The sequence below is a fragment of the Phaethon aethereus genome (genome assembly GCF_964289735.1).
Source record: "Phaethon aethereus genome assembly, chromosome: 2".
Classification (NCBI taxonomy): domain Eukaryota; kingdom Metazoa; phylum Chordata; class Aves; order Phaethontiformes; family Phaethontidae; genus Phaethon; species Phaethon aethereus.
Genome location: NC_138582.1, coordinates 23,673,805 through 23,686,412, shown reverse-complemented (window position 1 = coordinate 23,686,412; position 12,608 = coordinate 23,673,805). Strand labels below are relative to the sequence as shown.

The 12,608-nt window shown below is 36.9% G+C and overlaps 1 protein-coding gene across 1 annotated transcript in view; it reads right to left on the bottom strand.

The window, feature by feature from the left end:
• The window catches only part of UBR5 (ubiquitin protein ligase E3 component n-recognin 5), a gene marked incomplete at both ends in the record, with an annotated part of 89,296 nt that overhangs the window by 57,885 nt on the left and 18,803 nt on the right, over positions 1-12,608 (bottom strand). Inside the window, 3 exons of the mRNA XM_081996629.1 lie at positions 6,495-6,654; positions 8,841-9,030; positions 12,043-12,162. Of these exons, the coding sequence (XP_081852755.1) occupies positions 6,495-6,654; positions 8,841-9,030; positions 12,043-12,162 (470 nt within the window). The remainder of the gene's footprint in view (positions 1-6,494; positions 6,655-8,840; positions 9,031-12,042; positions 12,163-12,608) is intronic.

Below are 12,608 nucleotides of genomic sequence, written 5' to 3'. Positions count from 1 at the left end.
GAAATTCAAACTTTAGCCTGTCACTTGAAAGAACACAGCGCTAGAATAAGATAAATGCTAGGATAAGATAAATACATATACATACATGAGCACACACACTCATGCACATGTCGCAGAACTCCAAAGGTGACCTAGAATTGAGGGAGGACAGAATTGATGGCGAAAGCTGGCCTTCACAAAGCCACGTCTTTGATGTCAAAGACTGTACATTCCTCCATGGAACGTTTCTCTCGGAGAATGACATACTTGTTCAATTCACAGGCTAGTAGCTTGCAGCTCTCACTACAAAGCTTTAAATGGTAGCTACATTAAGAACAACAACAAGTTATCTGGAAAAAGCACCATTTTTTAATACCATACAGTTTAAAAAAAAAAAACAAAACAACCAAAACCAAAAAGATGAACTTAAATACTGTGACTGCCCTAGCTTCTGTTAGAAAACTTGAGTTTCTCTGGAGTACTGATCTTCGTTAAAAGTATAAAACAATTTCCTTCCATTTACTAAACTATAGCTACTATCCACATACAAAAGAGGCTACTGAAAATTCATGTAATTTATTGAAATCCAGCAATATGAATCGACAAGACAACTAAACCTGACTACCATCTTGCTACCACAGAAAAGGCAGTCCTACTTCCCTCCTTCATCTCTGTGAAGGCAGGCACCTCCTTGGGGAAAGGTGGGATTTCTAAGTCTACAACTAGCACATTCTCCCAGCTTTAAACAATACTTCATAGGGTATAGAAGCCAGGTGGGAAGCAATCTTCAGACTGACTTAACTGGGTAGTCAAACAGAGCCCCAGAGGTGGTGCCTCACCACATGCAGCAAAGCTGACCGGACACTACTGCTGCCAAAGGAGACAGTTCTGCCCCTTCCCAAACTTTCAAGCAAATCTGACTAAAACAACCAGGCTCCCCAAACTAAGTTTCAGCTAACCCATGCAGGCACACAAACCTCATCACCATGCAAGAGAATGGCAGGATAGCTCTTTCTGGCAGCAGGACAACCTCATCTGCTTAAACCAGTCGTGAAGCTAGCAGGAGGCTATACACAGAGTCCCTTCAAGAAACACAGGAGCACATATAATTTCAACACATCCAGTTCTCAACCTTTACCTCATCATAAGTATAAAACAAAATAGTGTCTAGAAATCTAAGTCTGAAGTTAAATAAAAGCATTCTTAACAGTAGGAACTGATTATTATAGGTCTTTTTCTCAGTGTCCGGAATGGTGGGGGCGGAACGGGACACAAAGGAGAGGATATCCAAAAACTGAAAAGGAGCCAGAAGTCCACAGTTAGAGCCAGTATTAACTCACTTAACTGTTCCACTTACTGATATTGAAAGTGTTAAGAGACTTTCACATCCCTGCACATCAGAATATTCATCCGTAAATTTCTAAACTCTAATCTCCAGGAAATGTAACACATACCAACTACAACCAGCTGTCCCCAGAAAAACAGCACTGTAACTAGTGAGCGCTGTGGAGTTCAAAGTAAGCAAGACCTGCACGAATGCTTTTTGCGTTAAGTAATCAATCCACTCAAGCGTAGTCTGTGCTTCTGAAAGCACACTATTTGGGACTCGATGGCTCATGTAGTACATTTTAGGAAGTCATCCTTGACAGACTGCTTGGAAATCCTAGTAAAAAAATCCAGATTTGGCAAACAGGCTCTGTCTTAGTGAAACACTTCAGATGCTTGGAGTGGCCTTATCCTGCTTGCTGCTTTATCTATTTTCCACTGGCTTTCCACAACAATAAAGCAGCAGTATACCTCTTCTTAAGAGTGTCAACTTGTAAGTACTACACTTCAAGATCTGGAAACACAGCTGGGACTCTGTTGTACCGCTCAATATTCACACACTGCTCCTCTTCCCTCCACCCACACCCACCACAACCATCTCTTCCTAGGTAAGCTCCAACCTCTCTTACAGTCTAGCAACTCGTTCTCATTGTTTTGGTCACTATCCAGACAAAAATTGCAAAAAACTTTTATCTCTTTTTAGGAACAGGATTGGCCAGTACAGAAAAGAACTCTGCAGCCTCATTCAAAACAGACATTACTTTTTTTTTTTTTTTCTTCTTTTAAGGTAAGCTAAGCTAGAAATCCTCTTGACAGAAAACACACATTAACTTGTGACACACACACACACCTTCCACCATGTTAGGTATCTTGAGTTTAGCCATGTTTCCAAAAAGGAAAGTAACAATTCAAGCCACCAGACTTAAGAACAAAAACCATGTGTTTTTTGGCTAATTGTGCATTAAGACAAGTGAGGAAATGAAGCCTTTCCTTTCCCTCTTACTTCAGCTTCAGATCAGATTTTAATTTTATTCCAATATTTCTGTAAGACACCCCCCTTCCATTTTCTATATCAGCAAACAAAGGTGCTAAAACCAGTAGGGATAGGAGCCAAATCCACTCCCCTTCAAATATCACTGGAATTTTTTTAGTGCTGTGAAAACACAGATACTGCAAGGCTACATTCAGTTTAAGAATCCAGGGGAAAAAAAAACCCAAAACATTCTCTGTGGCTTTATTTTCCTGTTCTTCAGAAAAATCCCATGGGATAATATCATTCATCCCTTGTACCATGTTAGATCAGAATCAGACTGCACCCTTCACATTTAGATGTGATAATTCTGATCAGCCTATTTAGGTAAGACAGTACCTATGATTCACTAGTAAATACCATTGAAAATGGGAAGGAAAAGGATATCCAGCACAGGGACACCGCCCCCCCCCCAAAGAAAACCCCATCAATTAAAAAAACCAAGTTCCAGTATGCGTGTAAGCAGCAATTCAAGTACTGAGAAAATTTTTATTTTCAATAGCTCCATGCATAGCATTATCACTGGATTCATTAACGGAAAATACTGCTTAGATCGATTCTGATCGCAAGTTGAGCTCACATTAAACCTTTTCCCTTAAGGGAACAATCGTAAGTTTTCTCTGCTCATCACAGCTGCATATTTTTATGAAATATTCAAGAATTCAATGTCTTCAGTATCTCCTCCTCTTTCAAGTTTGGATTAAATTGGCAAAACTGTGACAGTGAAGGGAGAGAAACATGTATTTTTGTTCCCTAGGAAACCAGACTCAAACAGAACTCCAGAACTCATTTCTTGATAAGATATATTTATTCAAAACATTACCCAACTTGAAGTTCATCTTAATAAAAAAGAAAAAAAGAAAAAAAAGAGGAAAACCAAACCACACCAACAAAATCAAAGAAAAAACATGCACCTAATTTTTTCCCCAAAGGCAAGTCCCCGAACTGATCCTACACTATGCTCCAGTTCCCATCTCCCCTCACTGCAGGCCAACACAGTAAGTACTGCTGCAATACCAGCCAGTATCCTCTCCTTAAAAAAAAAAAAATTATTTTCAAAACAAGTACATCTCATTTCCAAAATCCAAAGTAGTCTGGATGTTGCCAAACCTATGTTTCACAAGTCCCACTAGCAAGAACCCACTATATCATGCAGAAGTTACTGAGCAAACATGCACACATCTGAACTACACAAAGTATTTTAAACTTCTACAGAATCTCTATACAGAAGACTAACACAACATAAAGCCCAGAAGAAACCTCTAATACAACCTGGTATGAGGTGGAAAATTTATCTAGAGACCTTCAAGTCTTTCCTATGCTAAACATTCTTGTTCTATGTAGTTTTTACCTTGGTTATTTTCCTTATGTACTTGTTATATATCAAATGAAACCACATTCCTCTCTGCTAACTATCATAAAACAAAAAAAAAAAAAACACAGGACTAGAGAAGTCAAGAATTAAAATACATAAAGAGTCCAAAAATAAATATCTAAGGGACACTTATTGAAGGCAATCTGTACAAAGAAGTAAAGTTCTGCTCTTCACTTAAGACATTTTGAAGAATTCAGTAAGAACTGAGACATGTTTTTTATTACCTTAAAAAAATTCAGAAGCATAACCTTTACAATACTAACCAGAACTATCACAATTGATATATTAATGAAATTATGATTTATTAAACAAGAATTTATTAATTTCACAGTGGTTTTAAGTACCTTAGCTTTTTAAATTTATTTTTATTTTTAAAATCAAGTGTAAATTACTCTTAGTGTTTTAAAAAAAGCTTCTCTGCCTTGGAAGGCTTAGAGGAGTAACCCCTAAATTTAAGGGTCACAAAGCACCAGACATGCAGAAGGGAGAAAATAAAAATTAGCATATGCTTTTAATCAAAATGCAAGAGCCTCAGAAGTCCTGAGGCAAAAGCAGTCTTGTCATTTGCGCTTTTTTGTGCTTGGAAGGAACAAAATCAAAAAGTTTTAAAGCATAATTTGACATAATTGAAAAAAAAAAAAAAGAAGAAAAAAAAGTAGTTCTTTATCTTTCAGAATCATTTATAAAAAACTAAAAATTTAATGCATATAGCATTTATCAGTTATCTACAGCTTTCTTTTATGAACTCTGATGTTATAGTTCCAAAAGAGCATTCAGAGGCAAGATGACAAGTCAAAGTAAGAACAGTGCAAAGTTTCTACAGCAAAAGACTTAAAGTTTCTGTGTAGTTCTGAGGGACAGAACATTGGTATTTGTCTAGGGAGCTATAGGAAAGTTTCTCTGGCCATTGAGTTTTCCTGCAAATTAGCCTGCGTGGTTATGTGACACAAGTGAAGACTGGTAATTTGTACTATTTAATGTACTAACAGTAGAGTCATGACAGCACTGACTAGTGTTCAGCTAGACTTTCCCTACTGTTTTGATCATATTCAGATATCAAATTAATTAATTTCTGTGCAAAAAACTTATTTTCACCCACAAAACTGAAATAACTTAAAAAAAACAGAGAAGGCATAGCATGTTCTACAAATTACACCTTTGAAGACCAGAGTTAAGACATACTGAGTTTCATTTCAGTTCTCATTTCCACGTCTTTTCCCACAAGAACTGGGGAAGAGTTAGCCCAGGTTCTCTGTGGGGTAAAAGAAAAAAGGGAAAAAAACGCTAATATGAGGAGGTTGCAATCCCTTATAGGAAAGATTAGTTTAAACAGGGCAGAAGCTTTAAAAATTAAGCCAAGGACAAAATTGTTTTCTGGACAGCTAGTGAGGACAGTGAAACTGCATACTACTTTACCTCAAATACAAGAGAGTCACAGCATATAGTGCAGGCACCTTCAAATAAAAGTTACCAGTCACAGGTTGTCAAGAGAGTCCTTATGATCTCAAGAGGTATTAAGAGAATAGTTAATGCTGTAGAAAGCTGGTTAGTATGGTTAAAAAGAACTTCTACAGTAAATGATTGCTAACAGTGATTTATCTTCTGAAGGCCAGTTCTGTAGGAATGCATTCAGGTATACTTAGAGTAAGAACTCCTGCTTTGAGTACTTGGAAAGAGTTAGGAGAATTTACTTCCTCCAGTGCATCTGTCTAATGCTATTAAGCTGATCATTAAAAAACAAGACTCAGATTAAAGATTTTCCACCCCTTTCACCAGAGGACTCTTGACTCTACAGCAAAATAAAGCAGCTTGACAGATGCAACTAAAACTAGAAGAGGCAAAATGAAATACAAAGCCTTTGCTGCAGAACAAAAAAAACCTTTGTCTAATCACATGATTGACAAGATAAAGATGGAGGAAGCCCATGAACCTTTCTGGTGAACCAGATGAGCAGAAAAAAAAAAAAACATTTATTAGAAAAATACCAAAACGTCATTGTGACACACAGAAAGAAAAGCTAATATGTAGTCAGAGTTTAGATGTGTTCTCTTCATGCAGTGCACCTAACACAAACATTAGATTTGGCTGCTATGTTTTCAAGTATGTTTACTCAGCAAGCAAAGATTACCTGAATTATTTAGCCAATGCAAAAGAAGACTCAAAGTCTTTTATAAAAAGCAATTGTATGGGACAGACAATATTTCAAAAATAGTTGGACTTCATTACAGCATTTTACCAGTATAGCCAGAATACTACAGCATTATGAGGGGAACTTGAGGTGAAGAATAAATTCTCAGTCTAACTGTAACAACTGTAGCTGTTTCGCACCCACTTGAGGCATTTTGATTAAAAGAAAGCTGTATGATTTTTGCTCCAAAGACTGCTGTATCTTAAGAATATGTGTTAATAGTAAAAAAACATGCAAGCCACTAGAAGATTTTAGAATTAGCTTTTATGAGCAAGCCACACAGCAGTCTCAGCATCTCGTTGAGCAGCAAAATACAGACGTAAGTAATGCTTATGTTACAAAGCCTGGGATCCTAAAAAAAAAGTAACTTTCATGTCACCCACGAACATGGCCAACAGTTATTCTTCAATGCCTAACCTAATCCCCCAAGACATTCCAGTGCATCTTTTGTCTTGCACATCTTTAGACTTTGCTCCTATAAGCAAGAACTGTCTTCGCTGCATACCTTGCACAGCATGGAGCACACTGTCAGTGCTTAAATACAGCAAAATATGAACACAATGGCATTTTCTTATCAAAAGTTGCAGGATACAAACCTCCAGGAAGATATGATTCACTTGCTGTGTCATCCCCATCATCTCCATCTTCATCATCACGACTCAACAAATTATTTACAGCAAGGTTTACATCCAGATTTGTTCGCTGGAGCTCCCGAATAATAATACTTCTGGATTTTCCTTGTAAAACCACTTGCGCCTGTAAGAGCAGAGTATAATTGGTTACTAGTCATTCTCAGCTCACCAACCACCATTCATAAGGAAAAGAATGCTTAATTCTAAAAGAACTCTAATGAAAACCAAAAGTCAATCACAGTACATGCAAAGGCTCACATAGATTTTTCACTTCTACTAGATAGTCAGCCTTCTCTCAGTTCAAATCAGGCCACTGAATTCTAACTTTGGTGCAGAATTTCCTAATGGAATATTAGAATCTACTTCTTGAAATGCTTAACGCTGTACTTAAAGGATGTGGAAAATCTGTTTCTGAGAATGTTCTATATGTTTCTATAAAAGTGTTTAAACTTACTATGTCAATCAACAGGGTTTTGCAAACAAATGTTGTTCCAAAACTACACTTTAATCCGTGTCTTTTTGACACTGGTTTCTCTTTCCACTGCCCTTGAATATGTAACCACTTTAAGTCCTCTGTTTTTCTCATCATTCTGTTTCTAAAGGCTTATCTTCAGCAGTTTCTGCAACATTTAGATTTTTATTAGCAATGCAGAAGAAAAGCTTCCAAATGTTAAACAGATGCAATGAATTTACAAAAGCCAGAAGCATTCTGGTCTATCCCACTAACCCTAGGACTCAGAGCACTTTTGTTTTTCCACAGAGACTACCCTCTACTGAATGCCAGAGAAGATGACAGAGTTCTGGAAGATCACAAACTGTGTGAAGAAGGTAAGAAACCGGTACCGAATGTTTTCATAACACAGTAAAAATGAGGCACCAAATAAAATGGTCTGTTGACAAGGAAAAAAAGAAATGGACATTTTAACAGCACACAAAGGTAAACTTTTTGTCATAACATTCTATGCCAGAAGTTTACAGATTTTCAATACATAGTAGAATCTATGTTACAGAGACCAGCTGTGAAGATCTTTCCCATTAGTCTGCTTTAGAGTTATCCCAAAAATGTTTTAGACACCTTCTGTTTTAAAGGTAGACAAAGTATGTTTTTTTTTTTTAAAAAAAAGCAATAAATCACAGCAAGGGAAGCAAAGTTACAAATTAACCAACAAACCATACATTAGATTATAGAATGGAACCATCTGAACCAAGGGGTATTAGTCTGTTTTTCTGTTTCATGTAAGGTATCAACGATGTCAGTAAACACTCTCAAGAAAACATGGAGGTGAACAATGAAGTCCAAAAACCCCCACCAGTCCACAACTGAAAGACCACTAGAGGTCATCTAACCAAATCACCTCCTGAAAGCAGGGCTAACTTCAGAGTAACCAACACCTCCAGTTTCTTGCTCCGTGGAGGCAGAAACTCCCAGCTTTTACTGGGTTTTGAATTAAAAAAAGAGAAAGGAACTAGAAGCCAGTCTACCACTGGTGAGTCTGTAGATACCTTGCCCACTAGCTCCTATCTTGTGCCAGTCATGCTATAGGCCATTCAAAGCATGCAAGCAGATTATCTTTGGCCTATAGCATCTGTATTCTAAATGTAGACCAGCAACTTGTTTTGAACTAAGAATTTAAATGCATTAATTAGTCACATATTTTGAATGTATTATTTTCTTCAAACATGGAGAAAAATGTTGTTTTAACAAACTCCACTTAATCATTTAATGCAAAGCCTGTCAGCTTATTCAGGCTTTAGTGCATTAAGACGCAAAATCAGAGCAATTCATACCCAACATTCATCAGTTACATTTGTTAAAAAATAAGTAGAGGTGTTCATGAAGAAAAATTGTTAGTATTTTAAAGAGATTAAGTAAGTTTAATGCTTTTCATTTCAACCTAAAATGGATCACTCCTTCTATCAAACAAGAAAAAAAACCTCAACCTGCCCCCCTTCCTTATACCCCTTCAAGAAACTTTATTAGCCACATGCTTGATACAATTCTCAAATATTTGATTGTCTCACTACATCTTCCATCTGCAAATGAACAATGCATGACATCCCTCATCTAGATTAAGCACATACCTTGTCTTAGTAGAAGCTTGGGAAATGAAAGTTCTAGAATCCGAAAAAACTCTATCACTCCCACTACCCATTTAAGAATAAAATCAACTGAGCTAGAGAAAGTCAATCTTTTCAATTATATGACATTACTCCTTGGAGAAAATGCACTACTATTATAACACGTTCCTCTTCACATGCTGTGAGAAGCCCTCCAGGTTTTTGGCAACAAGCAGTTTCTAGCTCATGTACCTGTGAAATGAGTTCCTCTGGAATGACTGATGCTGGAATTACAGGTTGCGGTTGACTCCCCAGCAGTCCAGATCCTCTATCACGTCCTGTGCGTATAACTCTGGTCTGCCTTCGAGAATCCCGAGCTCCAGCAGATGATCTACCAGAAGATCCTCCTCCACTTCCACCAACCCCTGAACTCCAGCGACTTCTAGAAGATTTAGATTATAATTTTTTTTTCTTAATATAGCAGCATACTTTGGGGACTCCTTCAAGAAGGAAGTCTTTAGTTTTATTATTAACTTGTAGACAGTCTCTGAAAAATACTGCAGATTGAACACTATGAAAGCCTCTCTCAAAACTAGTAAGAACAAGAGCACCAGGCAATTGATAAAGTTCTGAATTACACAGAAGAAATATAAAACAGGACTCCAACTGGAAGTTGCACTCTCCTCTATTCATATAATTGTGTGGCTTTATACATACATAAACACATGCATGCACCAATACCCAGAGCTTCTAAAAGCAATAGTATCAGCAGCATAACATTTTACACTCAGCTGTTAAATTCCGACTATAAAAGCACATTATGCAGCAGCTTCATGGTCAGTGGACTCTGACAGAAGATCACTAGACTCAGATGGGTCTTCTAAAATTTCTGAGACTTGGTTTACATTAAGAAACTGCTTAAGATTACACTGGAAAAATCAAGTAAACTCCTTTATTGCAAAAGAAATCTTACACTAGATAGTTCTCCAATCCTCACAGATGGTTTTCAAGAGATACACTCTACTCTGGATGTATTCCCACTGGAGAAATCAACACCAACTGTATACATTGCAAAAACATGCCTAAACTGACTGAACAGTTTTTTCATTTCTAGGAGTCTGTATCAAAACAAGGGAGTAAAAAGGCAGTGATTTGTAGAAATAGACAACTCCCCATCATTACAACTTTCCACTTATCTTAACACCACAGAACTGTGTCAACTGAATGTGGCTAAAAGACTCCAGTCTGTTCTTAAAGGTTAACTAAACTTTGTTGTACAAATCTACCTTAAAGGCTATTGGATATGGTATTACTGCTATTTAATAATCAGTATAAGCAGAACATTGCTGCTCTCAACCACCCTAATCCTCAATCTCCTTTCAAGAAAAACATTTTAAATAAGACAAGAAGAAAAGGTATGTTCTCTGAAACAGTAATAAATTCCCATTAAAAGTATACCACATGTAGCTATAAAAGCTAATTAAGTACAAATACTTGTCATATTTTATGGCTTAAGTTGATTACTAACATCCGTCTCTCTTGTTGTTGTTTTTGTTTTCTTCCCCTCCTGACAAGACCATGCAGTCCCAGAATAACTCAAGCATCTGCCTAAGACGAGGCCCTGTCACAGAGACATCTACATTTTCAGGGTTCTAGCCAGCGACCACAAAGACAACAACAAGACAAAAAGCAATTCAACAATGGCTTTAGGAAAAGTCTTGTCTCATAAGTTAGAAAAAAAAAACCCAAAAACAAACCCAAAACAAAGAAGAATGTGACACTTTAAATAAAACGAACCAGTTGATCTGTTTCTAAAGGTGGGAAGGGGGCTGAGGGGAAAAGAAGGGGACTGATGGGAATTTGAATTCTTTATACACAAGAATTCTCAATTCAACTCTCAGCAGGGAAAATGTGGATTTAAGAAAAGGTTACTCATTAGATTTTAATACTTATTACAGATGCATTTTCTACTTTAAGTTATAAACTACCAATGACAGAGTTAAGACATCTAACAGTTAAAACAATTTATATTCATATAATTCAAATATTGCAAGTGTGTCCTAACTTGGTCCTGTTCTAGAGAAAGAAAAAAATCATAAGGACACAGCTATTCCTATTAAAGCTGCCTAAACCTAGAATACATATTAATATAGAATGGAAATCTTTCTGCTCACCTACTAGTTCTCCACATCTCTCCACTGCTCACTAGCATGCTAGCAATTTTCTAAATCCAGTGATCTAACCAAAGGGCTCCACAGTTTGAATGTTTTTAGATTCAGTTTATTAAGTTAGGTATTCCCTTCATTTAATAGAGCAGTTATAACGTCTACTGCTATGCTACTAGTTTGGTTTCAACTACCTAGGTTCTGAAACATGCAAGGGAAGAAATCAGGAACTCTTGAGGGTCAGTCTCCTAAGCACATAGCTTCAAACAATTTTAACTGGTTATGCTCAGGTAAAAATAACAAGGAAAAAAAAAAGTCTTACAGTTTCCACAGTAAGTTTTTAAACATGACTACCAGTTTGCCTTTAAAGTTTAACACATGGATTTTAAGTTCAGATGCACAAAGGTTTCACAAAACGCTTGGGGGGGGGCTATCTTTCATGCAACTAAGCCCCAGATGAAATTAGCTTATTTGGTAACATAAATAACAAATTCAATTTCGTGGAAACCCTATAGTTCCTCCCTTCTAACAAATCATTCACATGCAGAAACCACAGTTTGTAAATGCAATTCTCCTTACTACAGTTGGTAACCTTAGGAAGCAGCACTGTTCAACATGTCTTACAAAAGCATATAACGAAGAATTCACTGTGATTATGTAATGAAGATTAATTTACATTGCTATATAAAGGGACACCATCAATTTTAAAGCTCATGATAAAAAAATTGAATCTGTATAGTACATTTAGTATATAGTAAAATTTTTAAGGCTCTGAGCAACAATCTTTTTCAAATGTTCCCTACCTATTACTATGTATAAGACCCCAACTAACAAACTCTGCTCATTACTTGGGGTAGGGGAGAAGAAGGCACAATAAAACTGAGCACACAAAGGTCTGCAAACATAGACAACGAAGATTCTTCCTGTACAAATGCACTCATTTTGCTTTATGCTGCTAGCCTATCAGGGTTTAAATTGATAGTGTCCCTCTAAAAAACTGCTTTTCAAAATCAAGGAACTAAAAAACGTTCAAAAAAAGACAACACAGCCAAAACCAAGTTATTCTTCACACATACATGAAGAATGTTCCGTATCCTAGGTACTGAAGGGTCACTTGCAGATCTGTTATTTTAACGAAGTCAATAAAGGTTTTTTTATTATACCCTACCTACACAACTGCTGTAATTATACGTTCCCTTATACATACTGCATACAATTTATATATGTGTATACACATATACTCAAATATGGAACAAACAGATTGCAGCCTCAATCCTATCAAAACTTACCCAAGGGTGTTGCCTGCCAGTCTGCCCAGAGTTTCAGAACCAGACAGAAACCATGGGGAGTCACTAGTCCTGCCTGGCCTGGATGTCCTTCCTGCCCCTGAGCCACTGCTCAACTTTGAACTGAAAGTAAAAGATGGTAAATCAGTCACAAAACAATCCCAAATGGGTTAAGAACAAAACCTGGAATCCCAGGTCTAAATTCTCAGGGACTTAGTCTGGTAACATACCAGCTTAAGCAACACCCTTGGGGAATATTCCAAACTAATCTAACTGTATATTAAGAGGTACACTGGAAAAAGAAAGTGGAAAGCATGCCTAACAGATCTTATGCACATCAGCAATCCATAATAGCACAGTTGCAAATACATATTAAGCTAATTAGTGATTTGAGTTAGCCACTGCGCTAAGTTTTCAGTCAGCGTATACATACAAATTGTAATCACCAGGTGTTCTATCCATAAACCTGAGCCTGCATATGCTACTTGGATATTAAGAAGTGGTTTATATTCAAATATGAACCATTAAATAGTCCTATTAAGGGGGACTTACCTGGACTGAAGACACAA